Source organism: Pan troglodytes, chromosome 19 (assembly GCF_028858775.2).
Source record: "Pan troglodytes isolate AG18354 chromosome 19, NHGRI_mPanTro3-v2.0_pri, whole genome shotgun sequence".
Classification (NCBI taxonomy): Eukaryota; Metazoa; Chordata; class Mammalia; order Primates; family Hominidae; genus Pan; species Pan troglodytes.
This window is the reverse complement of record NC_072417.2, coordinates 71,665,943-71,691,662: the sequence shown is the minus strand read 5'-3', so window position 1 is coordinate 71,691,662 and position 25,720 is coordinate 71,665,943. Positions and strand designations below refer to the sequence as shown.

General features: G+C 42.7%; 1 protein-coding gene and 1 long non-coding RNA gene across 7 annotated transcripts in view; one reads left to right on the top strand and one right to left on the bottom strand.

The window, feature by feature from the left end:
• The window catches only part of TEX14 (testis expressed 14, intercellular bridge forming factor), a 141,833-nt gene extending 127,100 nt beyond the window's left edge, over nucleotides 1-14,733 (top strand). For 5 of the 6 annotated variants that reach the window (XM_016932656.2, XM_009432926.4, XM_063799038.1 and 2 more), the window contains 8 exons: nucleotides 935-1,034; nucleotides 2,158-2,226; nucleotides 5,613-5,690; nucleotides 6,473-6,572; nucleotides 9,799-9,891; nucleotides 11,849-11,958; nucleotides 13,560-13,611; nucleotides 14,364-14,733. In XM_016932656.2, the coding sequence (XP_016788145.2) occupies nucleotides 935-1,034; nucleotides 2,158-2,226; nucleotides 5,613-5,690; nucleotides 6,473-6,572; nucleotides 9,799-9,891; nucleotides 11,849-11,958; nucleotides 13,560-13,611; nucleotides 14,364-14,400 (639 nt within the window). In that variant the 3' untranslated portion in view covers nucleotides 14,401-14,733. The remainder of the gene's footprint in view (nucleotides 1-934; nucleotides 1,035-2,157; nucleotides 2,227-5,612; nucleotides 5,691-6,472; nucleotides 6,573-9,798; nucleotides 9,892-11,848; nucleotides 11,959-13,559; nucleotides 13,612-14,363) is intronic. The other variant, XM_063799040.1, reaches the window with a different exon arrangement.
• Nucleotides 1-25,720, bottom strand: part of LOC134808894 (uncharacterized) — a 61,417-nt gene that overhangs the window by 15,830 nt on the left and 19,867 nt on the right. The gene's annotated exons all lie outside the window — the stretch shown is intronic.

Below are 25,720 nucleotides of genomic sequence, written 5' to 3'. Positions count from 1 at the left end.
ATCTCTACAAAAGATACAGAAAATTAGCTGGGATATGGTGCCATGTGCCTGTAGTTTCAGCTACACGGGAGGCTGAGGTGGGAGGGATTACCTGAGCCCAGGAGGTTGAGGTTGCAGTGAACTGTGATTGCACCACTACACTCCAGCCTGGGTGACAGAGTGAGACCCTGTCTCCAAAAAAAAAAAAAAGAAAAGAAAAGAAAAGTACAAGTTCCTTTATGAAAAGTTGATTGTCAACTTTTTTGGTATTTGGCTCAAAAAAGGTCTCACTTTGAAGGTAGGGAGATGACAAGGAATTTTATGTGTTCATTTAACCGTTAATTGGGCAGATTCTAAGTGCCAAGCACCATGTCAGGCCCTCTTCAAGGCATCCAAGTGTGAATAAGAAAGACATGATCCCTGCCTCAAAGGAGCTCACTGTCTAGTGAGAAAGACAGGCCTGATGTAACACAGCGGTAAGTACTGAGTGCTGAGGAGGCAGTCAGGGAATAAGGCTTCCCAGGCCAGATGCAGTGGCTTATGCCTGTAATCCCACCACTTTGGGAAGCTGAAGTGGGTGGATCATTTGAGATCAGGAGTTTGAGACCAGCCTGACCAACATGATGAAACCCCATCTCTACTAAAAATACAGAAAAAAATTCAGCTGGGCGTGGTGGTACACACCTGTAAACCCAGCTACTTGGGAGGCTGAGGCAGGAGAATTGCATGAACCCGGGAGGTGAAGGTTGCAGTGAGCTGAGATTGTGCCACTGCACTCCAGCCTGGGCAACAGAGTAAGACTCCATCTCAAAAAAAAAAAAAAGGAGGCTTCCCAGAGGAGGTGACATGTGAGTGAGTTTGACTTAATCAACAAAACAACTGGAAATGACTGAGCTGCATATGCCTTTTTAGCTCAACACACATGACAGTTACCATGTTTATCTCTTCCTTATAGAAAAGATTGTCTTCATTTATTGGGGCTGGATCCCCCAGCCTTGTTAAGGCATGTGACTCATCACCACCCCATGCCACCCAGAGAAGGAGCCTGCCTAAAGGTACCCTGTGTTTAATATCAAAATAGAAGTTTATAATCAAGGAGGCTTAAATTGATGCTTATCAATCTTTGATGCCACATTAGGTTCAGACAGAAATGCTGTTTTCCCCATGATTATAAAAGTAAAACACACTCATTGTAGGAAACTTGGAGAATAAATAAAAGCTTAACAAAGAAGGTGACTATACACTTTTTTAACCTCATGTACTTTTGTTTTGCATATCTTTTAAATATTTTTATAAATATATAATAATATGTTTTAGCATAGTGAGATCATATTGTGTATCAGTTCTGGACTGCTTTATTCCCTTGTTATATTTTGAGGCTTTTCCCTTGTTATTAAAAATTGTTCATAAATATATGTAGTAGTTATAGTCCATTCTACATGTTGCTTAACCATTTTCTTATGTTTAAGATTTATATCATTTTCCAATTTTTGCTCTTTATACATAAATGTTTATCTGTACCTCTGATCCTTTCCTTAGGATAGATTCTTAGAAGACAGTTTCCAAATCACAAGGTCTGAGAATATTAGCAGTCTTGAGGCATATTACCTTTATTACTTTAATTTTAACGTCTTCTGTCTTTGGTATAACTCTTGGAATTTCCCTCAGGGGGATAGGGATTTTGTGAATTATGTTGAGGTGTTTTGGTCAATGTTATAATTGAGCACTTGGGGCAAGACCCAAAGTGTGGTTGCCTCTAAATCCCCTGGCCTGATAATATTTAGTTAAAGGCCTTCTACTTTGTGCTTTTGTTCATTTTGACTGGTCCAGAACCTCTGTATTCCTCCAGCAGCCCTGGTCCAGATTGAGCCACTTGGTAAGAATTTGTACCTTACCTCCTCCAAATATCCTTAGGAAGGGAGGGGCATAGATCAAGCAGTACCAGGGTAAGAGCTGATGTAGGAAAGGAAAGGGATTGGGGTAGAAGTGGGGAGTAAAGGCCATTCACATGTTAGGAGGTCTCTACTGGAACTATTATGTAAGAGGCTTCCTTCCTCCTTAGTTTGTTTCATCATTGAGAGAAATCCTCAGTCAAGTCTATGTGAGAGCCGAGAAAAATTCAGTTCAGGTCCAGGAGGGTGTTAAGACATTTTCCCTTTTGTCTTTTTTAAAAACTAGTAGAAGCCTTCTCACAGCATCACATTGATGAGCTGCCACCACCATCTCAGGAGCTACTTGATGAAATTGGTAAGAGATGTTCAATACAGAATATACTTCTCGGCCCTGTTAGTTATGTCACTGACCACAGTATGGTGTCTTTGTCTCAAGTGTGAACACTAGTATAAAAGGCTGTATGACGGCCTGGTTGAATATAGGAAGGGGCAGTTTTCCAAAATTTAGGAAGGGGCAGTTTTCCAATAAAATGAGCCACAGCCTGGCCAGGATGATTGGCTTGTGTCAGTTGTCATTTTGTTACTTAAAGGACTTATGTTGATGAATCTAAGGGGAAGTAACATTCAAGTGGTTTATTATGATGAATTTCTTTTATTAAAGGAGTTCTTATCTCCTTTTCAGACCAAACCAGCCATTCCTTTGAGGCCTGAGGTCTACCTTCCCAGGCCAAGACACCTGTGCTTTCAGTTTTGCCATTAGCTGTAGGTATTAAAGGTATTGAAATTGTGAATAAATCCCCTTCCTAAGAACAGGGAAGTCAGTGGCATAAAACCTAAAGAGACCAGAATTTTCAGGCAGAGCAGTACCAACCAAATTTTATTTGCAGCTGATTGGCTGGCCCTGTCCAGCTGGTCTGATGCTGAAAGTAAATGTTACATTGTTATGGAAACTGGGGGCAGGTGGTCTGTTTTCCTAGGAAAGACTTGACTGCTCCTTTCTTGACAGCCTGGCCAACCAGCCCTTCACCCTCAGAAAATGCATCTCATCAGACTCTGGATAGTCCAGTTCTTGTTATGGGACCTATAGAGAATTTCCTGAGGGGCACCCCTTGGTTTTCAGGGTCTCTGAGGTCTTGTGTTTCATAAAGGAGGAGGTAAATCAGAATTTTCAGGTCTGACTCAATGGACAGCTCTCTTCAGCGTCATTATCATAACCCTTAGCTCCTGTCCCTTGGCCTGATGAACTTGGGTGGAGCCAGTCAGTGCTGTCAGACCTTCCTTGGTTTCTTTCTTTTTCCATGGTCATAGGACCTTTCTTGCTTCACTTTACCCCTCCCCCAGTGCCACAGTGTTGTAGAGTCACAGGGTTGTTGGGTCAGGCTCTTAGAGCCCACACTCCCACCCCTGCTTTCCATATCTGGGATTCCCTAGGCAGTCCTTGCAAATTCCTCCTCTTTGGTTGCTCTTCTTAAAATAACAGAACTGCTGAGAGTGGAGGTCACCCCACACATGTCCTGCTCAGGTAGATTCTTAGTATCATTTGTTCCTCGGTCATGATTTAAGGCAGTATTGTAGGCTCCTTTGCAGTTTGATCATAGCTGATACTTTTTCTCTGGATCCTGCTGTCTTCCCTCTATAGTTGCTGTGTAAACCTTCCATTCACCTCCTCCATTTCAGCAGCTGTGTTACCAGACTTTGTCCTGGGCTCTGGCCTTACGGTGCTGCTGCACCCCAGCACAGTCTGCAGAAGCCTTCCCTCATTTCACTTGTGGGAATTATCTGGACCAGGTTTCCAGGTAATGTCTGCACTTTGAGATGGGTCAGTAATTTTGCAGAAGGATAAAGGGCAGAGGGCACTTGAGTAGTTTCTTCTGATAATGGGCTTGCCTGCCTGATTACTATATATCATCACTCTGTTGTTTCCCTTAAAGAGACCTTTGGGGAGTTACTGGAACTCTCAACTGCTATTTTGGAGGGCTCACATCCAAAGCTCTAGGCTCCTGACAGGTGCCTAAAGTGGAAGGTTCTTTAGAACTAGGATACAGATGATCATTTAAGATCTGCACAGGACTACTTTTAACAAGGATGAAAATGGATTTTTTAAATTTCAAATTATATTAAATGATCTTATGGGGACCCTTGACACCCATGGCTGCCAGGTAGGGCTGCTTCCTGCACTGCAGGAAGGGAGAAGACCTGCACCAGCACAGAAGAGGACCATGCCAACGAGCTCAGGGTGGCTTGTCTATGCTGCCTCCCAACTTGCTTTGCTTTGCAGAGCACTTTGAGGATAAAGCAGCATACTGAGTTAGCAGATGCTTGTCTTAGTCTAGTGAGTATTCCTTGCCTTGCCTTTTTCCTTTCCTTTCCTTTTTCCTTTTTCCTTTCCTTTGACAGGGTTTCACTCTTGTTGCCCAGGCTAGAGTGCAATGGAGTGATCTCAGCTCACTGCAACCTTCACCTCCAGGGTTCAAGCAATTCTCCTGCCTCAGCCTCCCGAGTAGCTGGGATTACAGGCATGAGCCACCATGCCTGGCTAATTTTTTGTATTTTTAGTAGAGATGGGGTTCACCATGTTGGTCAGGCTGATCTCAAACTCCTGACCTCAGGTGATCCACCTGCCTCAGCCTCCCAAAGTGCTGGGATTACAGGTGTGAGCCACTGCTCTGCTCCTGGCCAGGCTGAGTATTTCTTTAGGAACTGGAAATGATGGATATTCTTTGCTTTCAATCTTTTCTTTTTCTTTTCCTTTTTTTTTTTTTTTTTTTGAGACAGAGTCTTACTCTGTCACCCAGGCTGGAGTGCAGTGGCATCATCTCAGCTCACTGCAACCTCCACCTCCTGGGTTCAAGCAATTCTCCTGCCTCAGCCTCCTGAGTAGCTGGGATTACAGGTGTGTGCCACCATGTCCGGCTAATTTTTATTTTTTTAGTAGAGATGGGTTTCACTATGTTGGCCAGGCTGGGCTCGAACTCCTGACCTCAAGTGATCCCCCTGCCTCGGCCTCCCAAAATGCTGGGATTACAGGCGTGAGCCACCATGCTCAGCCTGCCTTCTGTCTTTTCATAAACCAGGGAAAAAGTATGAAATATAGGTGAATAGAGATGGGGAAACATTTAGATTGTTTTGATGTTACTAACTTTTTGAGAGACTATAAAATAGAGATTAAGAGCATAAACCTTAGAGCTAGACTGCCTGGATTTTTACCAATTTTACCACTTACTGTCTGTGTGATTTTTAGGCAAGTTCCTTAACCTAAATTTCCTCATCTGCTAAATAGGAGTAACAATAACACAGTCTATTTCAGAGGGTTGTTGTGAAGATTAATTGTGAACATTCATCCTGAATTAATGTATGCGAGTGCTTAGAAACAGAACCTGACACCTGGGGTTCTGCAAGTGTTATGTATGATCATCATCATTTCTATTTTGAGTGTTGTGTGGGATTTTGTCATACCTAAAGAATTCCTTTCAAACCTGGAATGCCCTAAAGGAGTGGTTCTCAAATTTTATCAGACATCAGAATCACCTGAAGGGCTAAGTAAAACACACATTGCTAGACCCCCAGAGTTTCTGATTCAGCAGGTCTGAGATGAGGCCTGAGAATTTGCATTCCTAACGAGTTCCCAGGTTATGTTAATGCTGCTAGTCTAAGGATCACCCTTGGAGAACCACTGCTCTAGAGAACAGCAGGACACGCAAGGGAGGAAATAAGTTTCCTTTGGCTTTTGTGTTGTGACAGAGCTCTTGAAACAGCAGCAGGGCTCATCCATGGTGTTGCATGAGAACACAGCAAGTGATGCAGGAGGCACTGCAAATGGTAAGTGAACTACCTAGATCGTTTTCATCAGGTTCTTTTAACGCTGTCCTTGGCAACACAGTGGTACATATAGGGAAGTGTGACCTTGAGGTCAGGCACAACTCCACCTCAAGTCTGACTTTATAGTTATTTGTATGGCAAGCTGTTTTACTGTTTCTGAGCCTCAGTCGTCTTAATCTGTAAAATGGGGACAATAATTTCTGTCTCATAAAGTACATATTAGCTCCATGTACAGAGCCATGTACAAGTACTAACATTTTCAAATACTTAGCAAATGTTAGTCCTCTTCCCTTTATAGGACTGCTGGCAGGATGGAATGAGATAGCATATGTAAAATGCTTGGCATACATTAAAGGGTACATCCCTTCCCCACCCAAATTCCTTTCCTGGAGCTCCAAGTTAGAAACATCTAACAAGTGAGAACAAGATGGTCCCCAAAGTAAATTTGTGCAATTTGTTTTCATGGTTGCTTGCCTCCTCTTTTATGTGCCCTTTCTTTCTTCAGCTTCCTCTGTCTTCCTTGAGCCTTGGCACAAGCAAGGTTTCCTGTAGCTTCACCTGGCACTGAAAAGCTTCCAAAACCCCAGAAGCAGCTGCTGCAAATGCAGGTGGCCTGCAGACTGCCACCTGGCCCCCTGCTCTCCTGGGAAGAGGGGAGCTAATGCATTGCACACTTCAGGGACCACTGATTGGCCTTAATTTTTGCACTCTATTTTAAGGCAAGCTTTCTCAATTTCTTTTTCGTTCTAATAAAGTTAATTCTTTCAACTGTTTTTATTTAGATCAAAGGCACTTAGAAGAACAAGAAACTGACAGTAAAAAAGAAGATAGTAGTATGCTTTTGTCCAAAGAAACTGAAGATCTTGGAGAGGACACAGAGAGGTAACAGGAAAAGCTGGACTGTTGAAAGGATTTAAAAAATTGTATAGTTTATGTTAGGTTTTTTTCTAATATTGACAAATAAGAAAGAAAAAAAGTGGGGTCTTTTTTCATACTATCCTAATAGCCCCTATTCCTAAAGGGTTACTTTTTAAAAAAGCGTTGCTTTTTTTGCTTTAAAAATGTTTAATTGTGATACAATGTATATAACAAAATTTACCATCTTAACCATTTTTAAGTGCACAGTCCAATAACCTTAATAAGTATATTCACATTGTTGTGCCACTAATGTCCCAAACCTTTTCATCTTGCAAAACTGAAACTCTATACCCATTTTAAAACTCCCCATTTTCTCTTCCTCCCACACCCTGGCCACCACCATTTTGCTTTTTGTTTCTATGAGTTTGACTACTGTTGATACTTTACATAAGTGAAATCATACAGTATTTGTCTTTTTGTGACTGGCTTATTTTAACTTAGCATAATGTCCTCAAAGTTCATCCGTGTTGTAGCATGTGTCAGCATTTCCTCCTTTTTAAAGGCTGAATAATATGTTTCATTTATCCAGTCATCTGTTGATGGACATTTAGGTTGCTTCCACCTTTTGTTATGGTGAAGAATTCTGCTGTGAACATGAGTGTACGGATATCTCTTTGAGATCCTGCTTTCAATTCTTTTGGATATATACCCAGAAATGGTATTACTGGATCATATGGTAATTCTATTTTTAATTTTTTGAGGAACTGCCACACTATTTTCCATAGCAGCTGCCTCATTTTACAGTCCCACCAACAGTGCACAAGGGTTTCAGTTTCTCCACATCCTTGCCAACACTTGTTATTTTCTCTCTCTTTTTGTGGGGGTGGAGGCTTTTTTTTTCTTAAATATAGTAGCCATCCTAATGAGTGTGAGGTGGTGCCTCACTGTAGTTTTAGTTTTCCCTTCCCTAATGATTAATGATGTTGAACATCTTTTCATATGCTTGTTGGCCATTTGTATATCTTCTTCGGAGAAATGTCTGAGTTCTTTGCCGTCTGTGTGTGTGTGTGTGTGTGTGTGTGTGTGTGTGTGTATACATATATATGTATACATATATGTATGATCTATATATGTATACATATATATGTATGATCTCTCTCTATATACATATATATGTATGATCTTGCTCTCCCTCTCTCTCTCTCTCTCTCTCTCTCTATATATATATATATATATAATTAGAGATGGGCTTTATGTTGCCCAGGCTGAACTTGAAGTCCTAGGCTCAAGTGATCTTCCTGCCCCATCCTCCCAAGTAGCTGGGACTACAGGTGCAAGCCACCATGCCTGGCTCTTTGCCTATTTTTTGATAGGGTTATTTGTTGTTATTTTCTCTTGAGTTGTTTTTAGGGTTTTGTTTGTTTATTTTTACTTCATTTTGTTAGGCAAACACAAATTTCAGTCTCTTTCAAAACATTTTAGTTAAAGGCCTTAGAAGAGAAAATGGGGGCAGTTTTCCAGACAATTCAGTCTAAAAGTACAAGGTTGCCTCAAGAAACCTGACTCTGTTCCTGATTTGGAGCTCTTTTTACCTGTGTTGTAGGGTAAACTACTTCAGCTCACCTCCTCTGCCTCTTGACTTCTCTTGAACTATCATTATTCGGGGCCAGGACTAGGTTAAGGTGAGCTCAGGAGATAGACTCCTTGGATACAAAATTGAAGGGAGCACCAAAAAAACTCAGTAGTCAAAATAAGTAATATTTTAGTGCAATTTTTTTTTTTTTTTTTTTGAGACAGAGTCTCACATTGTTGCCCAGGCTGGAGTGCAATAGGGCATGAATACCACTCACTGCAGCCTTGATCTCCTGGGCTCAAGTGATCCTCCTGCCTCAGCTGCCAAGTAGTTGGGTCTATAGGCTCATGCCAACATGCCTGGATAATTTTTGTATTTTTTGTAGAGATGGGGTTTTGCCATGTTGCCCAGACTGGCCTTGAACTCCTGAGCTCAAGTGATCCACCCAACTGGGACTCCCAAAGTGCTGACATTACAGGGGCCAGGCGCAGTGGCTCACACCTATAATCCCAGTACTTTGGGAGGCCAAGGTGGGTGGATCACTTGAAGCCAGGAGTTCGAAACCAGCCTGGCCAACATGGCAAAACCCCGTCTCTACTAAAATTATATATTAAAAAATTAGCCAGGCATGGTGGCACACACCTGTAGTCCCAGCTACTCAGGAGGTTGAGGCGGGAGAATCGCTTGAACCTGGGAGGCAGAGGTTGCAGTGAGCTGAGATGGTGCCGCTGCACTCCAGCCTGGGCGACAGAGCGAGACTGTCTCAAAAAAAAAAAAGAAAATTAAGCTCTTTTTACGTGATCAAAAGTTAGTTATTGTTATTGTTGTCTCTTCCTCTTCCAAAAGGGCCAGCAGTGCTGGCCACAGATAGATGCCCCACAGATGCTCAGTCATCTCAGTGCTGTGAATGATCAATCTAGGCACCAAGCCAGAGTGGAAGATATTTTTTCAGATGAGCAGGACTTTCAGGCATTCTTAAAATACTCTACCCTGCATCTTCTAGCCTTTTATTGGAAAAACATGTAGGAAAGCATGTATAGTTCTAGCCTCAGGTAGAAAACTAACTCAGTGACCTAGAATTGAGACAGAGTCTACCATCAGACTTGGAGAAGCAGTGATCTTAATAGGTGCTGAGGCTTTTTGTCAAGGGGTTAAAGGACTATTTTGGTGCATATTTCTTCTTTCTTTCTTTCTTCTTTTTTTTTGAGACAGAGTCTTGCTCTGTCACCCAGGCTAGAGTGCAGTCGCGTGATCTCGGCTCACTGCAGCTGCCACCTCCTAGGCTCGAGCCATTCTCCTGCCTCAGCCTCCCGGGTGGCTGGGATTACAGGCGCACGCGACCACGCCGGCTGATTTTTGTATTTATAGTAGAGATGGGGTTGGACTGTGTTGGCCAGGGTGGTCTCAAACTCCTAACCTCAGGTGATCCACCCACCTTGGCCTCCCAAAGTGCTGGGATTACAGGTGTGAGCCACCACACCCGACCAGTGCATATTTCAGTCAGATCTAAGTGACCTCTATGACTCCAGACACAATCTCACTGAGCTCTTGTTTTTTCATACGTATAGTGAAAGCACAGGTTTTAAGGTCCCTTTCTACTCTAAAGTGTTATGCATCTTTGTCAAGGGGGATGGGAAATGACTGTTGTCTCCGTTCTCTTCACTTGTCCTTAAACAGAGCTCACTCTACTCTGGATGAGGACCTGGAAAGATGGCTGCAGCCACCTGAGGAGAGCGTGGAGCTACAAGACCTTCCCAAGGGCTCTGAAAGGTTACTGTTCCCCAAAGGGGAATCCTTTTCTTCTTTTTCAGGAAGTGGGGCTAGGTTTTAGACTTCTTGGAGAATGAATGCCTGGTGATGGCATTACGTTGATTTAGATAAGCCAGCCCTGACTCCACCTGTCTGCACTCATATTTGCCCCTCTTCCTCTGACCACCCACAGTACTCAAGATATTGATTAGCAGATTCATATCATTATAGACAGAGGCTTCTAAGTTTGCTGTATCTTGGCCCTGCTACCTTTGACATTTTCATCAGTCATGTGAATTAAATCAGAAAAGGTATGCTTATCAAATTTTTAGATAACACAAATCTAGGAATGAATGCTGATGTGATGAGTGATAGACTGAGGATTCAAAATCATCTTGACAGGTGGAAATGTTAGATTCTGTAAAAGATAAAGGTCAAAGATCCAAAATTACAGAATGTGTGAGACCTGGTCTAACTGGAGAAGTTTTCATCAGAAGCTTCTGCTCACTATAATTTTACTGAGGGCAAGAAGTATGTCTTATTTTTGTATGCCCAGTAATGAGCCATGCATCTTGAGACATGATGAGAAGTCAAGAAATTCTTCCTGAGGAAGGCATGGGCAATGACTCTGTGAGGCCTGTTTGATGAAGTGCTGAAAAGGTCAATGCAGCATTGATGCTGGATATATAAAAATGTACTGTCCAGATGACGGTAATGTGCTGTTCAGAGGAGTCCTAGGACACATGTGGGGCTCCATTCTGGGTATCACATTTTAAAAGGGATATTAACAAACACAAGAGTGTGGCCACAGAACAGTCAGAGGTCTGGAAACCATGTCATATGAGAACAGCTGAAGGAGCTGAGAGGCTCAGCCTGAGAAAGGCAGATGGAATGGAGAATTTGATAGCTGCCCTCAAATACCTGAAATATTGCAAAGTGAAGAGAGTCAGCTTACTTGTCTGCCCTAGAAGACTGATTAGTGACTAGAAATTGCAGAGTAACAGATTTTTATTCAATAAAGCACAAACCTAATAGCCACAGCTATCTGATAAAGGGAAACAGCTGCCTGCCTTTACACTTACTTTAGTAATGGTTACTGCTGCTCAGGCAGTGGCTGGATTATTCCCTGTCTTGAGCATTTGAACGGGGGCGGAAGATAACCCAAAGGCCTCCTCCAACTCTTGAACCTGTGATTCTATTAGTGGGAAAATATTAAAAGGGGAAAAAATCTCTTTTCACTCTAGCTGGCTTTATTTTCTCTCTCATTTTACATATTTTGTTTTGACTATCCACCAAATGAAAACAGAAGAATCCCTAAACAATGTTATTTTGGTTCAACCAGCATCCACCGAGCACTGACAATGTCCAAAGCACTGTGCTAGGGGCTAGAGGTACCACAAAGAGGGATAAGATGGCTCTGCCGCCTATAAGGAGTTTCCAGTTGGGTCGGGGGGATGGTTTCTGCTTAATAGATTGACAAACATGGTCTTAAATTTTGAGGTACTTAAATTATTTACATATTTCACTTAGGAGAGAGTTTCAGGAAATGAAGATAAGATGATAAAATAAATGATGGTTTTGAAAGGGACACCAATCAAAACTTAAGTAAAATGCCTTTTTTTTCCTTTGGAGCAGTATAGCATAGTGGTTGAAAGCAGAGTCTAAGGCAGACTGAGTCTAAGGTCAGAGTCTAGCTCTAGGAATTATTAGGTGTGTAATTTAACTTATCTGTGCCTCGGTTTCCTCATTGCTTAATGGGGATGGCAGTGGTAACTACCTTATATAGTTATGGGAATTAAATGAGTTAAATTATAGCACTTAAACCAATGCCTGGTCCATAGAGAACACTCTTGTTAGTGCTAGCTATTATATGGTTTTGTTGTTGTTGTTGTTGTTGTTTGTTTTTTGTTTTGAGTACAGTCCTGTTTTCTTGGCTGTTGTGTGTACGTTTTGATTCCCCAAATAATTGTTGTTACAGGGAGACAAATATCAAAGATCAAAAAGTTGGTGAAGAGAAAAGAAAAAGGGAAGATAGCATTACACCAGAGAGAAGGAAATCAGAGGGTGTTTTAGGGACTTCTGAAGAAGGTATGAATTAATGTATGTTTATAATGTAGTCTGTAGTCCTTGGGCTTTGATGTGCTTCAAAGTTATTTAGAAATGTTTCCCAGATGCTATACATAATCCTCCTACCTTTGATAATTTATTTTTCTCTGCAGTTCAGCTCAGGTTTTCTGTTAATTGCCAATCGTAGCTTTATCACAAAAACAGTAATAACATCCAATTCTATTTCCAAAGCAAGCTTTTGCCCAGTCTCATCATCATTATCTTGCACGTTGTCTGGGGAGACGTTTTGCTTCTTCTTTTTTTTTTTAGACAGTTTCGCTCTTGTTGCCCAGGCTGGAGTGCAGTGGCATGATCTCGGCTCATCGCAACCTCTGCCTCCTGGGTTCAAGTGATTCCCCTGCCTCAGCCTCCTGAGTAGCTGAGATTACAGGTGGATGCCACTATGCCCAGCTAATTTTTGTATTTTTAGTAGAGACGGGGTTTCACCAGGTTGGCCAGGATGGTTTCGATCTCTTGACCTCAGGTGATCTGCCTGCCTCGGCCTCCCAAAGTGCTGGGATTACAGGCGTGAGCCACTGTACCCGGCCAATGTTTTGCTTCTAATTGTCCAACGTCTTCCAAAGAGTTTTAAATTTAGCTCACATAGATGCTTCAAAATCCAGTAATAAATCATATTTTATGGAATTTAAATGGAGTCTACAAGTAATGTGAAAATTATAAATTAACCTTAATTTTAAAACTATTTTGATAGATCTTGAAGGCTTCTGATATGCCCTTTACAATGATGCTCTCCCATATTTAAGTTCTTCCTACTCAGGAAAGTAAGAGACTTTAACTCTTTCAGATCATCTGGTATTCCTTTCACCTCTTCCTGACTTCCTTCTCATTCTCCCCATCTCTGCCCTGCTTTGTGCCCCAGAATGCTGACCCTAGTGGACTGCATCTCCTGGGCTTCCTGTTTGCCAATGACAGGCCCCAGCAGAAGATTAGTGGGGCTAGAGAGAATTTGGGGTATTACTTTGCCTCACTGCTTACTTCAGCACCTTGTGCCTGGTAGAAGTGGTGTCCCTCCACAAGTGCGGCTTCTGTAGGCAGTCCATTCTTCCCAATTCCAGCTCTCATTAAGGTCTAGTAACTGACCTCTCATCTCCAACACTCAGTTCCTTCAGGCTTAGGCTTCCCACTGCTGCTAATCACTGGATGCCTTGACATTCCTTGTTTGTTCCCTTAACTCTAAATAAACCTCTGTATGCAGTCACTTCACTAAGGATCTTTATTTGAACCAGCCATGGGTACATTGTTTCCTCCAGAACCCTGACTGCACAGGGCCCAGAACGTGTAGGCATTTAGCTATTAATAGTATTGATTTCACTGAGAAGATAATACAGGGACTTTGTGAATTAGTGTCATTAGCGCCCATTGCTGTGGCAGAAAACTATAGAATGTTAGGAGGGGAAGCCCATTAACTGTGTTTTTAGAAAGAGTCTATCTGGCAGAATATAACAACCATTGTAGGTAAAACAGTCTACTCTAAATTAGAGGGAGCACTAATATGAATACTGGCACCCTTTGACCTAGAAATTAATCATGTTGTTTTTTCCTTCCTCTTATATTTCATCAAGATGAACTAAAATCCTGTTTTTGGAAGCGACTAGGTTGGTCCGAATCATCCAGGTAATGAAATATCAGATGTTTGTAGATCAAAAGTCATGTTTATAGACAACAGAAGCAGACTTAAAAACATTTACCAGTGTCTAAATACACATTAATGACAAAGACTCCAATTTAGACAAAGTTGCTTAATTTTTAAAATGTTAGTGTTTATAGTTAATTAAACTATAAAGTGAAATTAATGCCAACTTTGATTCAATAAGTGATAGAGTCAGCATAAGAACAGTTTTAGGCCAGGCACGGTGGCTCATACTTGTAATCCCAGCACTTTGAGAGGCCGAGGCGGGCAGATCACCTGAGGTCAGGAGTTCGAGACCAGCCTGGCCAACATGGTGAAACCCCATCTCTACTAAAAATACAAAAATTAGCCGGGCGTGGTGGCAGGCGCCTGTAATCCCAGCTACTCAGGAGGCTGAGGCAGGACAATGGCTTAAACCCGGAAGGCAGAGGTTGCAGTGAGCCGAGATCGCGCCATTGCACTCCACCTGGGGGATAAGAGCAAGACTCCGTCTCAAAAAAAAAAAAAAGAACAGGTTTAATATGGAGAGAATACAGAAGATGCTGCTGTCAATTGCTCTGTCGTCATTTTGCATTTCCATGACACACTGTTGGTTATAATCGCCCTTGATTATAAAGACCAAAATTCCTTTCCCTTGAATTTAATTGAATAGAAAGAAGATGTGGTTTGTGTCTTTAAAAAACACACATACCAACTTGAAACTTCCTTTTTTGTTCTTTAAAAAACATGTGCATAGGATAATCGTGCTGGATCAGAGTGACTTGTCAGACTGATTGGAATTGGATCATAGATGGACTCCTGGCCTGAGTTTGAGTGTCCTGGCTGTAAGCTCCTTTCTTCTCTTTCTGCTTCAGTTGCTGTCAGGGCAGCAGTTCCAGTTCTGTAAGTCTCACTTTGTTCAGCTGCCACAATAGACATCATCGTTTGGCCCTCTCTGTTAGCAGCACATTCAACCATTTGTTTTCAGTCAGATTTCTGAAAAGTGAGAGGTAGTTTTGATTGTAAAAATTTTTGGTTGTGCCTAGAATGGCTTTGGTTTTGTTGATGTTAATTTTCAAAAACTTTAACTCTTGTTATATAATAAAATGTTTAATTTTAATAACAGATTTTGCTGTGTAAGATATATTTCTGAATCTGAGTTATTGGGAGTTGGGGGGAGAACTGCCACCCAAAGAGGCTTCAATTTCTGACAAATATGCAGCTACCGCTACCACCCATTATATATACTGGTACCAGTCATCTGTGTCTCATAACAGAACTACAGCCCATCCACTTGGCTAAGAGTGCCATATTCCCATTCCAGCTAGAATTGGCTCACACAATCAAAGTACAGGTAGTGGCCAGATGTGGTGGCTCACGTCTACAATCCCAGCACTTTGGGAGGACAAGGCAGGAGGATGGCTTGAGCCCAGGAATTCGAGACTGGCCTAGGTAACAGAGGGAGTTCCCTGTCACTATAAAAAATTAAAAAATTAGCCAGACATGATGGTGCATGTCTGTAGTCCTAGCTACTTGCAAGGCTGAGGTGGGATGATCACTTGAGCCCAGGAGGTTGAGGCTGCAGTGAGCCGTGATTACACCACTGCACTCCAGCTTGGGTGCAGAGTGAGACCATGTCTCAAAAAAAAAAAAGTAAGTACAGGTAGCAGTAAAGTCCTAAGATAGTTTGAACTCATTAAGGTGAACAAATATTATCTCCATATATTTTGTATTGTACCCCTAAGATCATAGCATTATCTCTAAATTAGCCGGTTGTGACCACTGGCCAGATGCATATGTGAAGATTTTTTTTTTTTTTTTTTTTTTTGAGACAGAGTCGCTCTGTCACCCAGGCTTGAGTACAGTGGCGCGATCTTGGCTCACTGCAACCACCACCTCCCGGGTTCAGGCGATTCCCCTGCCTCAGCCTCCTGAGTAGCTGGGACTACAGGCGCATGCCACCACACCCGGCTAATTTTTTGTATTTTTAGTAGAGATGGGGTTTCACCATGTTAGCCAGGATGGTCTCAATCTCCTGACCTCATGATCCATCTGCCTCGGCCTCCCAAAATGCTGGGATTATAGGCCTGAGGCCCGGCCATGCAGATTTTTTATATACCTTCATCTACCTCCAGTTTGGAATCTTCATAATGAATAAAAACATTTTACTTTCTTTTTTTTTGAGACAGAGTCTCACTCTGTTGCCCAGGCTGGAGTGCAGTGGCACCGTCTTAGCTCACTACAACCTCTGCCTCCTGGGTTCAAGTGATTCTTGTGCCTCAGCCTCCTGGGTAGCTGGGATTACAGGTGTGCACTACCACAGTGCACACTACCACACCCAGCTAATTTTTGTATTTTCAGTAGAGACGGGTTTCACCATGTTGGCCAGGCTGGTCTCGAACTCCTGACCTCAAATGATCTGCCTGCCTCGGCCTCCCAAAGTGCTGGGATTACAAGCGTGAGCCACTGTGCCTGGCCATAAATAAAAACATTTTCTTAGAAGCTATGTGCTGTTGTGCAGTACTAGCCAGCTAACATGTTATTATTCTGTCTTGGTGAGTAAATAGTAGGTCTTTTGTTTGTGAAAACTGAATAGTTCTTGTTGTGGATGGTTATATTCATACTTCTTTGCACGCAGAAATTTTAGCCTGCACAGATAAAATGAGAAGGTATAAATCTATTTGACCATTTTAAAGTAAGGAAACAGTTGCTTGCTATGGTAACCAGAGGAAAACCACCAGAAAACAAATTAGTTTATAAATAATACCAGGTGAAGAAAAGTTTGGTTTTCTTAGAGGCAGGATCTGGCTTTGTTGCCTAGGCTGGAGTGCAGTGGCACGATCATGGTTCACTGCAGCCTTGAACTCCTGGGTTCAAGCGATCCTTCCACCTCAGCCTCCCAAGTAGCTGGGACTACAGGCATGGGCCACGACACCTGGCTTTTTTTTTTTTTTTTTTTTTTTTTGGAGACAGAGTCTCGCTGTTGTCACCTGGACTGAAGTGCAATGGCATGATCTCGGCTCACTGCAACCGCTGCCTCCCGGGTTCCAGCAATTCTCCTGCCTCAGCCTCCCAAGTATCTGGGATTACAGGCACCTGCCACCACACCTGGCGAATTTTTGTATTTTTAGTAGAGATGGGGTTTCACCATGTTGGTCAGGCTGGTTTTGAACTCCTGACCTCAGGTGATCCACCCGCCTTGGCCTCCCAAAGTGCTGGGATTACAGGTGTGAACCACTGCGCCTGGACTTTTAAAAAAATTTTTTAATAAAGTCTCCCTATGTTGCCAGGCTGTTCTCAAACTCCTGGGTCAAGTGATCCTCTTGTCTTGGTCTCCCAAAGTGCTGGGATTACAGGTGCAAGCCACTGCTCCTGGCCTGGGTGAAGAAACTTTAAAGGATACAGGGATTTAAAATACACCATCTTCCTCTCAAAAAACATATTCTAATTGATGAGACAAAACCAACATATGTACAAATGAAAGGACCAATAGCAGACATATCATAAATGATGAGCTACATTATTACGGCATTAATTATTAGTATTCATAAAGGCTACAAGTCCTAGTATACAAGTTCCTGCTGATAAGGATTGTAATCTCCTTTATTCAGAGTAGACTCTTCTGTCTGGCCAGTGACTGTAATATTGGCCAATATTAACGATTATGTTGGCAGGTATTATTTATTGGTTATAGAGCAACTATGATGTGCCAGTTACCTTATATACATTAATCCTTTTCTTGCACATAGCAGCCCCACTGTGTTTTCTTTCTTTTTTTTTTTTTTTGAGTTGGAGTCTTGCTCTGTCACCCAGGCTGGAGTGTAATGGCACAATCTCGGCTCACTGCAATCTCCACCTCCTGGGTTCAAGCAGTTCTGTCACCTCAGCCTCTGGAGTAGTTGGGATTACAGGTGCGTGCCAGCACGCCCAGCTAATTTTTGTATTTTTAGTAGAGACAGGGTTTCACCATGTTGGCCAGGCTGGTCTCGAGCTCCTGACCTCAAGTGATCCGCCTGCCTGGGCCTCCCAAAGTGCTGGGCTTACAGGCGTGAGCCACCGCACCCGACTACTATGTTTCTTTAGTATGCTTCTTCTCCCACTCTCATCATCTATTTCAGACTTCCATCCCTCACTTTGCATAAACTCTTTTTTTTTTTTTGAGACGGAGTCTCGCTCTTTCGCCCAGGCCAGACTGCAGTGGCGCGATCTCAGCTCACTGCAAGCTCTGCCTCCCGGGTTCACACCATTCTCCTGCCTCAGCCTCCTGAGTAGCTGGGATTACAGGCGCCCGCTACCGCGCCCGACTAATTTTTTTATGTATTTTTAGTAGAGACAGGGTTTCACTGTGTTAGCCAAGATGGTCTTGATCTCCTGACCTTGTGATCCGCCTGCCTCGGCCTCCCAAAGTGCTGGGATTACAGGCGTGAGCCACCGCGCCCGGCCTGCATAAACTCAACAGATGACTTTACCTCCAACTTTACAGAAAAAATAGAAGCCATCAGATGGGAATGAACTCAGCTGCCTGCCACCAAACCAAAACTACTAACACGGCCACATCTATCTGTGCAGAACAGAACAACAGTTGTAGGTGAAGCAGTCTGCCCTGCACTAGAGATGGACTTATTCTACACCTATTCTTTTCACTTTCCTTCCTGTTATACTGAAGGAGGTGTCCCTCTTCCTGTTATACTGAAGGAGGTGTCCCTCTTCCTGTCCTTGGCCAATATCATCTTTTGTCCATTCAGGGGTATCCTTCCCAGCTTATAATTTCTCTTTTCAGTAGCTTCAACCCACCCCTCATTTTTTTTGAGACAGAGTTTCACCATGTTGCCCAAGCTGGATTCAAACTCCTGGGCTCGAGTAATCCTCCTACCTCCGTTTCCCAAGGTGCTGGGACTACAGGCTGTTGTCACTGAGCCTGGCTGCTTCTTTTCTTTTCATCAGCATTAACACACTTGGATTTTCCTAACTTTGAAAAGCGTTTCCTGGATCTCACCTACTTTTCCAGCTACTGTCTAATCTCTCTACTCCCATTGCCACAAGAGTTCTTGAGAGAGTTGTCTACACCTGCTATCTTTAGTGCCTCACCTCCCACTAGCTCCTCAGCCCATTAGAATCTGAATTCTACTCCGTCCATTCTCTAGCAGTCATTTAAGATCACAGTGACTCTGTCGGGTGTCGTGGCTCATGCCTGTAATCCCAGCACTTTGGGAGACCAAGGCAGGTGAATCACCGGAGGTCAGGAGTTTGAGATCAGTCTGGCCAACATGGCAAAATCCTGTTTCTACCAAAAATACAAAAAAATGAGCTGGGTGTGGTGGTGCATGCCTGTAATCCCAGCTACTCAGGAGGCTGAGACAGGAGGATCGCTTGAACCCGGGAGATGGAGGTTGCAGCAAGCTGAGGTCCTGCCACTGCACTCCAGCCTGGGCAACAGAGCTTGACGGTGTCTTAAAAAAAAAAAAAAAATCACAGCGACTCCTACTCATAAATCTGATGGACACTTTGGCCTCCTTGTCATTTGCTCTTTGCCTACTCCCTTGGCTTTCCTGATGTCACACTCTGGTTTTCCTTCTATCTCTCTTGATTACTCCACCTCAGCCTCCTTTGGGGGTTCCACCTCTATCTTTTGTCACTGCAAGTTCTTCTCCTAAGAGACCTTGTTCACTCCCATGGCTTCAGTTAGTGTCTATATATACACTGACAGCTCCCAGATTTGTATTGTAGTCTAGGACTAGATTTCTCTTCTTAGCTGATATTACTACCCATATATTTGATGTCTCCACTTGGACTGAACTCATAGTCTTAACTTTCTCCACCTCCAGTATTCCCCTTCCAATCAGTGGTATTGTTGTCCAGTCAGCCACTCTAACCAGAAAATAACAAATTTTACAGGAGTCATCCTTGACTCTCCTTCCATTCCTTTACTCCTTACATAAAAAAATCAATCAGGCCAGGTGTTTTGGCTCATATCTGTAATCCTAGCACTTTGAGAGGCCGAGGTGGGGGGATTGCTTGAGGCCAGGAGTTTGAGACCAACCTGGTCAACATAGCAAGACCCTGTTTCTATAAAATATTTAAAAATTAGCTAGGTGTGGTGGTATGCACCTGTAGTTCTAGCTACTCGAGAGGCTGAGACAGGAGGATTGCCTGACCCTAGGAGTTCAATGCTGCAGTGACCCATGATTGTGCTACTGTACTCTAACCTGGGCAACAGAGCAGGACACTGTCTCAAAAAAAAAAAAAAATCAATCATTGGCAAGGCACAGTGGTGCACACCTGTAGTCCCAGCTATTCAAGAGGCCTCTAAAATCTATGTCTTTTATACCCATTTCTTTCCATTTCTATTGCCACTACACTAATCCAGACTATAATTAATTCCTCCCTGGACCATTGCAACAGCCTCCTGAAGTGGCTGCTCCCATCCAGTCTCACATTCAACAGATCTTTTTTGAATGACTCCTATGTTCCACGCACTACTTTAGGTGCTGGGATGATCGCGAACAAAGCAGAGTCCCTGCCGTCCTGGAGTTAAATGAACAAACAGTAAATGCTAGGAAGAAAATAAATAGGTTACAGTGATCATTGGGTTGGGGAGCAACTTAACATTAGCTGGGGCTCTTCAAGGGAAAGTTGATCTGAAGAAGTGACCCTTGAGCTTTGATTGGAATGATGAGAAGGAGCCAGTCTTGTGACTCTGGGAGATGAACATGCCAGCAAGGGAATGGCAAGTGCAAAGGCCCCACAGGAAACACCAAATTAGAGCAGCAGAAGGCCGGTTTGGTGGAGGAGACTAATCTGGGGGGAGGCTGGTAGAGTAGAATAACCTGTAGGGAGGCTGACAGGAGATGAAGTGAGGCTGGAGACTGAGCAGGGGAATTATAGACCATGGCAAAAAGTGGAAATCCAGTGGAAGGTTCTAAGTAAGAGGACAGAGTGGGGTAAAACAAACTGAGTTACATTTTTTTAAAGATTTCTTTAATACTCTCTCTTCTCTAATTTTGTCTCTACAATGATCTTTTTAACATGAAAAAAATTGTTTTATATCCTTGTTAAGATCTTTGCCCATAGCTCTTAGACATAACTGGATTCCTCTCAGTTCTTCAAATACCTCATGGCACATGCTGTTCTCCCTGCCCAGAATGTCCTTCCTCATAGGTACCTCATTGTTCGGTTCTTAATTTACTTATACTTCACTTCCTCAGGGAGTTTTCCTGAAGTCTATGAACCTTAGACTAGGTTAGGGCCCTCTGTAAGATACTCGCATTTTTCCTTGCCTGCCCTCTCCCTGCCGACACACATAACCACTTTTTTTTTTTTTTTTTTTTTCCTGAGATGGAGTCTCGCTCTGCCACCTAGCCTTGAGTGCAGTGGTGCGATCTCAGCTCACTGCAACCTCCACCTCCCAGGTTCAAGCGATTCTTCTGTCTTAGCCTCCCAAGTAGCTGGAACCACAGGCGCATGCCACCACACCTGGCTAATTTTTCGTATTTTTAGTAGAAATGGGGCTTCACTGTCTTAGCCAGGATGGTCTCGATCTCCTGACCTCGTGATCCGCCAGCCTTGGCCTCCCAAAGTGCTGGGATTACAGTTGTGAGCCACCGTGCCCAGCCCATAACCACATTTTTATTTAATAGCATGTAGCACACTTAAAAGCTAATAGAATGTTCTACCACCACCTGTGGTACATACAACTGTTAAGTTCCACAAGGCCAGGGATCATGTCTGGGTGGTTCATTGAGGTATCCCCAGCTCCTGGCACAGAATCTGCACATATTAGGTGCTCAACAAATATTTGGTAACTGAGTATTTTTAATCCTCACAATAATCCTAAAAGTTGGATATTATTACTACTTACAAAAGAAGAGACTACCCAAAGAGGGTTCCATGACCTTCCCAAGATCATACTAAACATTAATTTGCGTACTTACAGTAAAACACAGTAGCTTATGTTGGAGTGTCAGACAAGCAAGCCCTGCCTCAGCCCTTCCACCAACAGCTTACCCTGAGATGGTAGTTTAAGGGTGCCCTAAGCAAAGTTTCAGGATTGTGAATGAACCAAGGGCCAACTTCAAGTTAAAACTCATTGCTATGGTTTGAATGTTTATCCTCTTGAAACTCAGGTTGAAACTGAATCCCAGTGCAATAGTATTAGGAAGTGGGCCTTCAAGAGGTGATTGGGTCATGAGCGCTCAATCCTCTTGAATGTATTAACCCATTAATGGATTAATGGGTTATCATGGAAGTTGGCTAGTTATAAAAGCCACTTTGGTTCTCTCTTGTGAGCCCCTTTTGCCCTGTGAAGGCTTCTACCATGTTATGATGCAATAAAAAGGCCCTCACCAGATGTGGCCTCTCAACCTTGGACTTCCCAGCATCCAGAATTGTAAGAAATACAATTTTTTCTTTTTCTTTTTTTTGAGACAGAGTCTCACTCTGTCATCCAGGCTGGAGTGCGGTGGCACTATCTTGGCTCACTGCAATCTCCACCTCCCAGGTTCAAGTGATTCTCCTACCTCAGCCTCCTAAGTAGCTGGGATTACAGATATGTGCCACCATGCCTGGCTAGTTTTTGTATTTTTAGTAGAGACGGGGTTTCACTATACTGGCCAGGCTGGTCTCAAACTCCTGACCTCAAGTGATCCACTCGCCTCGGCCTCCCAAACTGCTGGGATTACAGGCATGAGCCACCGCACCTGGCCAAACGCACCCTTTTATTGCTTATACAGGGCAGATAGCTCTCCCTGCCATCCCCCAACTGGATGTGCTACTACCAAGGTCCAAGTTGGTCAGGGGCAGGTCTCCTGACTCCTACATTTCTTCTTTTTTTTTTTTTAAGAAATGACCCAGTCTTAGGTTTCTATTATAGCAACAGGAAGCAGACTGACACTGTGGTGACACGTCCTTTATGAACCTCATCCCAATCTCCACATCTATTCTATGGGTTTTGTGCCAAGTTTTTAGAATGTACTAAGTCCTTCAAGATGAGAAAGCAGAGAGAATACGTAGCAAGTTCTAGACCCATAGATGATTTATAAACATTGGTCCACTGTTGAATGAAATTACTAGAGTACCCTTGGAAAGTTTGAATTATTAGAAATTTTCAGAATAAGGCCAGGCACAGTGGCTCATGCCTGTAATCCCAGCACTCTGGGAGGCCAAGTCAGGTGGATCACCTGAAGTCGGGAGTTCGAAACCAGCCTGGTCAACATGGTGAAACCCCCCTCTCTACTAAAAATACAAAAATCAACTGGGCGTGGTGGTGCACGTCTGTATCCTAGCTACTCAGGAGGCTGAGGCAGAAGAATCACTTGAACCCAGGAGACAGAGGTTGCAGTGAGCCTAGATCATGCCACTGCACTCCAGCCTGGGCAATAGAGTGAGACTCTGTCTTTAAAAAAAAAGAAATTTTTGGAATAAATTTCAATTGCTCTTTTCCAAATACATTACTTTTGGCTTCTTTCTGAATGCTAATGGTAATGTTATGTACTCATATATGTTGGTATTGGAAGTGGGTTATAGTGAGGTGCCCCCCAAGAGCTCAGAAATAAGTTGGTCCTGTGGGAGTTAAATAAGTAAAATCCACTCTCCTACTGGATACTACTAATTGTATAGTAGAGTAAAATTAAAGGACTTTTAATAAATGCATGGTCGAACACAATGCTGCAAAAGAAGAGTAAGGAGGAGGGACTTGTCCTACCGTATATTAAGGTGTAGTATAAAGCTGCAATAAACAGTATGGCATTGGCATAAGAATGGTAAGAATTATAGAACATAATGGAGAGTTTCTAGCCTGGGCAATATAGTGAGACCACATCTCTACAAAAAATTTAAAAATTAGCTGGGTGTGGTGGCACATGCCTGTGGTCCCAGCTACTTGGGAGGCTGAGGTGGGAGGATCACTTGAGCCCAGGAGGTTGAGGCCACAGTGAGCTGTGTTCACACCATCACACTCCAGCCTGGGTGACAGAGCAAGATCCTGTCTCAAAAAAACTCAAAAAACCCAAATAGTCCAAAAAACATACCAAAGTATAAAGTTTGGGAATTAAGAATGTAAAACTTCTTTACTGCAAATAATGTCCGGACAAGGATAAAGTCAACAAACTGGGTGGAAATAATTGCAATATATTGGATAAACAAAAAGTTTATATCCCTAATATACAAAGAGTTCTAATAACCTGTAAGAAAAAGACAAACACCTTAATAGAAAAATAGACAAAGAACAATTCACAAAAGAAGCTGTACAGACAGCCAATTAGCATATTAAAAGATGTTCAGTTTAACTTGTAATCAAAGAAATGCAAATTAAAACACAGTTGTTTTTTACCTCACTGATTGCAGAGGACAAGTATTGATAACATCTAAGGTTGCTGAGAGTATGGGGAAACAGACATCTTCCTTCACTGTGTTGGGGGTATAAATTGGTACTACCTCTCTGGAGGATATTTGTCAGTATGTATTTTAAATGTGACTACTTTTTGACCCAGAAACTCCATTTAGACCAGTATGACACAGATTCTATTGTACATATGAATCACCTGAGGGTCTTGTTAAAATACTGATTCTGACTAAGTAGGTCCGAGGTGGGCCCCAAGCTCCTGAATTTCTAACAAGCTCCCAGGTGGTGCTGATGACGCTGGTCCACGGACTACACTTTGAATAGAGAGGATTTAGAGAACTTTATACCCTGGTTGCACATTAGAACCATCTGAGGCATTTAAAAAAATACTGGTGCTCAAGCCTTACCCCCAAATTATCTGATTCATTTTGTCTGAGGTGGAGCATGGGCTTTGAAAGATCTCCAGGTGATTCTAATGTGCAGCCAGGATTTAGAACTATTGTCCTAAGGAGAAAATTGGAATATACACAAATATATATTTATAGTAATGTATGTTTATTGCAACATTGTTTATAATATTGAAAAATTAGAAACAACCCAAATGAGGTGGGCTACTCAGTAGGCTGAGACAGGAGAATCACTTGAGCCCAGAAGCTTTGAGGCTTTAGTGTGCTGTGCTCAGGCCTATGAACAGACACTGCACTCCAGCCTGGGCACCATAGCAAGAAAAAAAAGAAACAACTTAATGTCCAGCAGTAAAGGACTCATTTAAAACATTCTGGAAAAACCATAAGTGGATTAATTAGAAATTACATCATAGATACAGATTTATTGACAGAAAGGTATTCATAACATGTTATGGAATAATGCTAGTACTAGGATGCTGGGAAGTTTATAATAAGACTATGTAAATTTATAATTAAATGTCTACATAGTAAATGCATAGAAAGAAATGTGGAAAGATGCTTATTAAAATAGTAAAGGGGTCCTCTTAGGTGATTTCAACTTTTTATAATTATTTGTAAAACTGTTTTCTAATTTTTTTAAATATTTATTTATTTGCTGGAGATGGGATCTCACCATGTTGCCCAGGCTGGTCTCGAACTCTTGAGCTAAAGTGATCTGCCCACCTCAGTTTCCCAAAGTGTTGGGATTACAGGCTGGGCCACCACACCTAGCCAAAGCTGCTTTCATTTTGGGGAATAGAAAGGGTTTAGAAATACTTAAAACTGGCTGGGCACGGTGGCTCACACCTGTAATCCCAGCACTTTAGGAAGCCGAGGTGGGTAGATTATCTGAGGTCAGGAGTTTGACACGAGCCTAACTAACATGGTGAAACCCCATCTCTACTAAAAAAAAGAAAATCAGCTAGGCATGGTGGTATGCGCCTGTAATCCCAGCTACTTGGGAGGCTGAGGCAGGAGAATCGCTTGAACCCGGGAGGCAGAGGTTGCAGTGAGCCAAGATCGCGCCACTGCACTCCAGCCTGGGCAACAGCCTGGGCACAGTTTATTTGAAACTCCATCTCAAAGAAAAAAAAAAAGAAAAATGAAGCTGACCATCCTATAATCTCAATGACCCTTCAGAGTTCATAATAGAATATTGGATATGGTAGAGTCTATGTCTAAAAGAGAGAATGAGAGAAAGAGCATGTGAAAGGGAGAGAAAGGTGACAGAGTCTCCTCCAAATGGTCATCCAAATTGGAAAGTCACTTTTCAAGAGAGAACCGGAGTCCGGCTGATTGGATAGCTGACAGGATCATGAGAAAGGACAT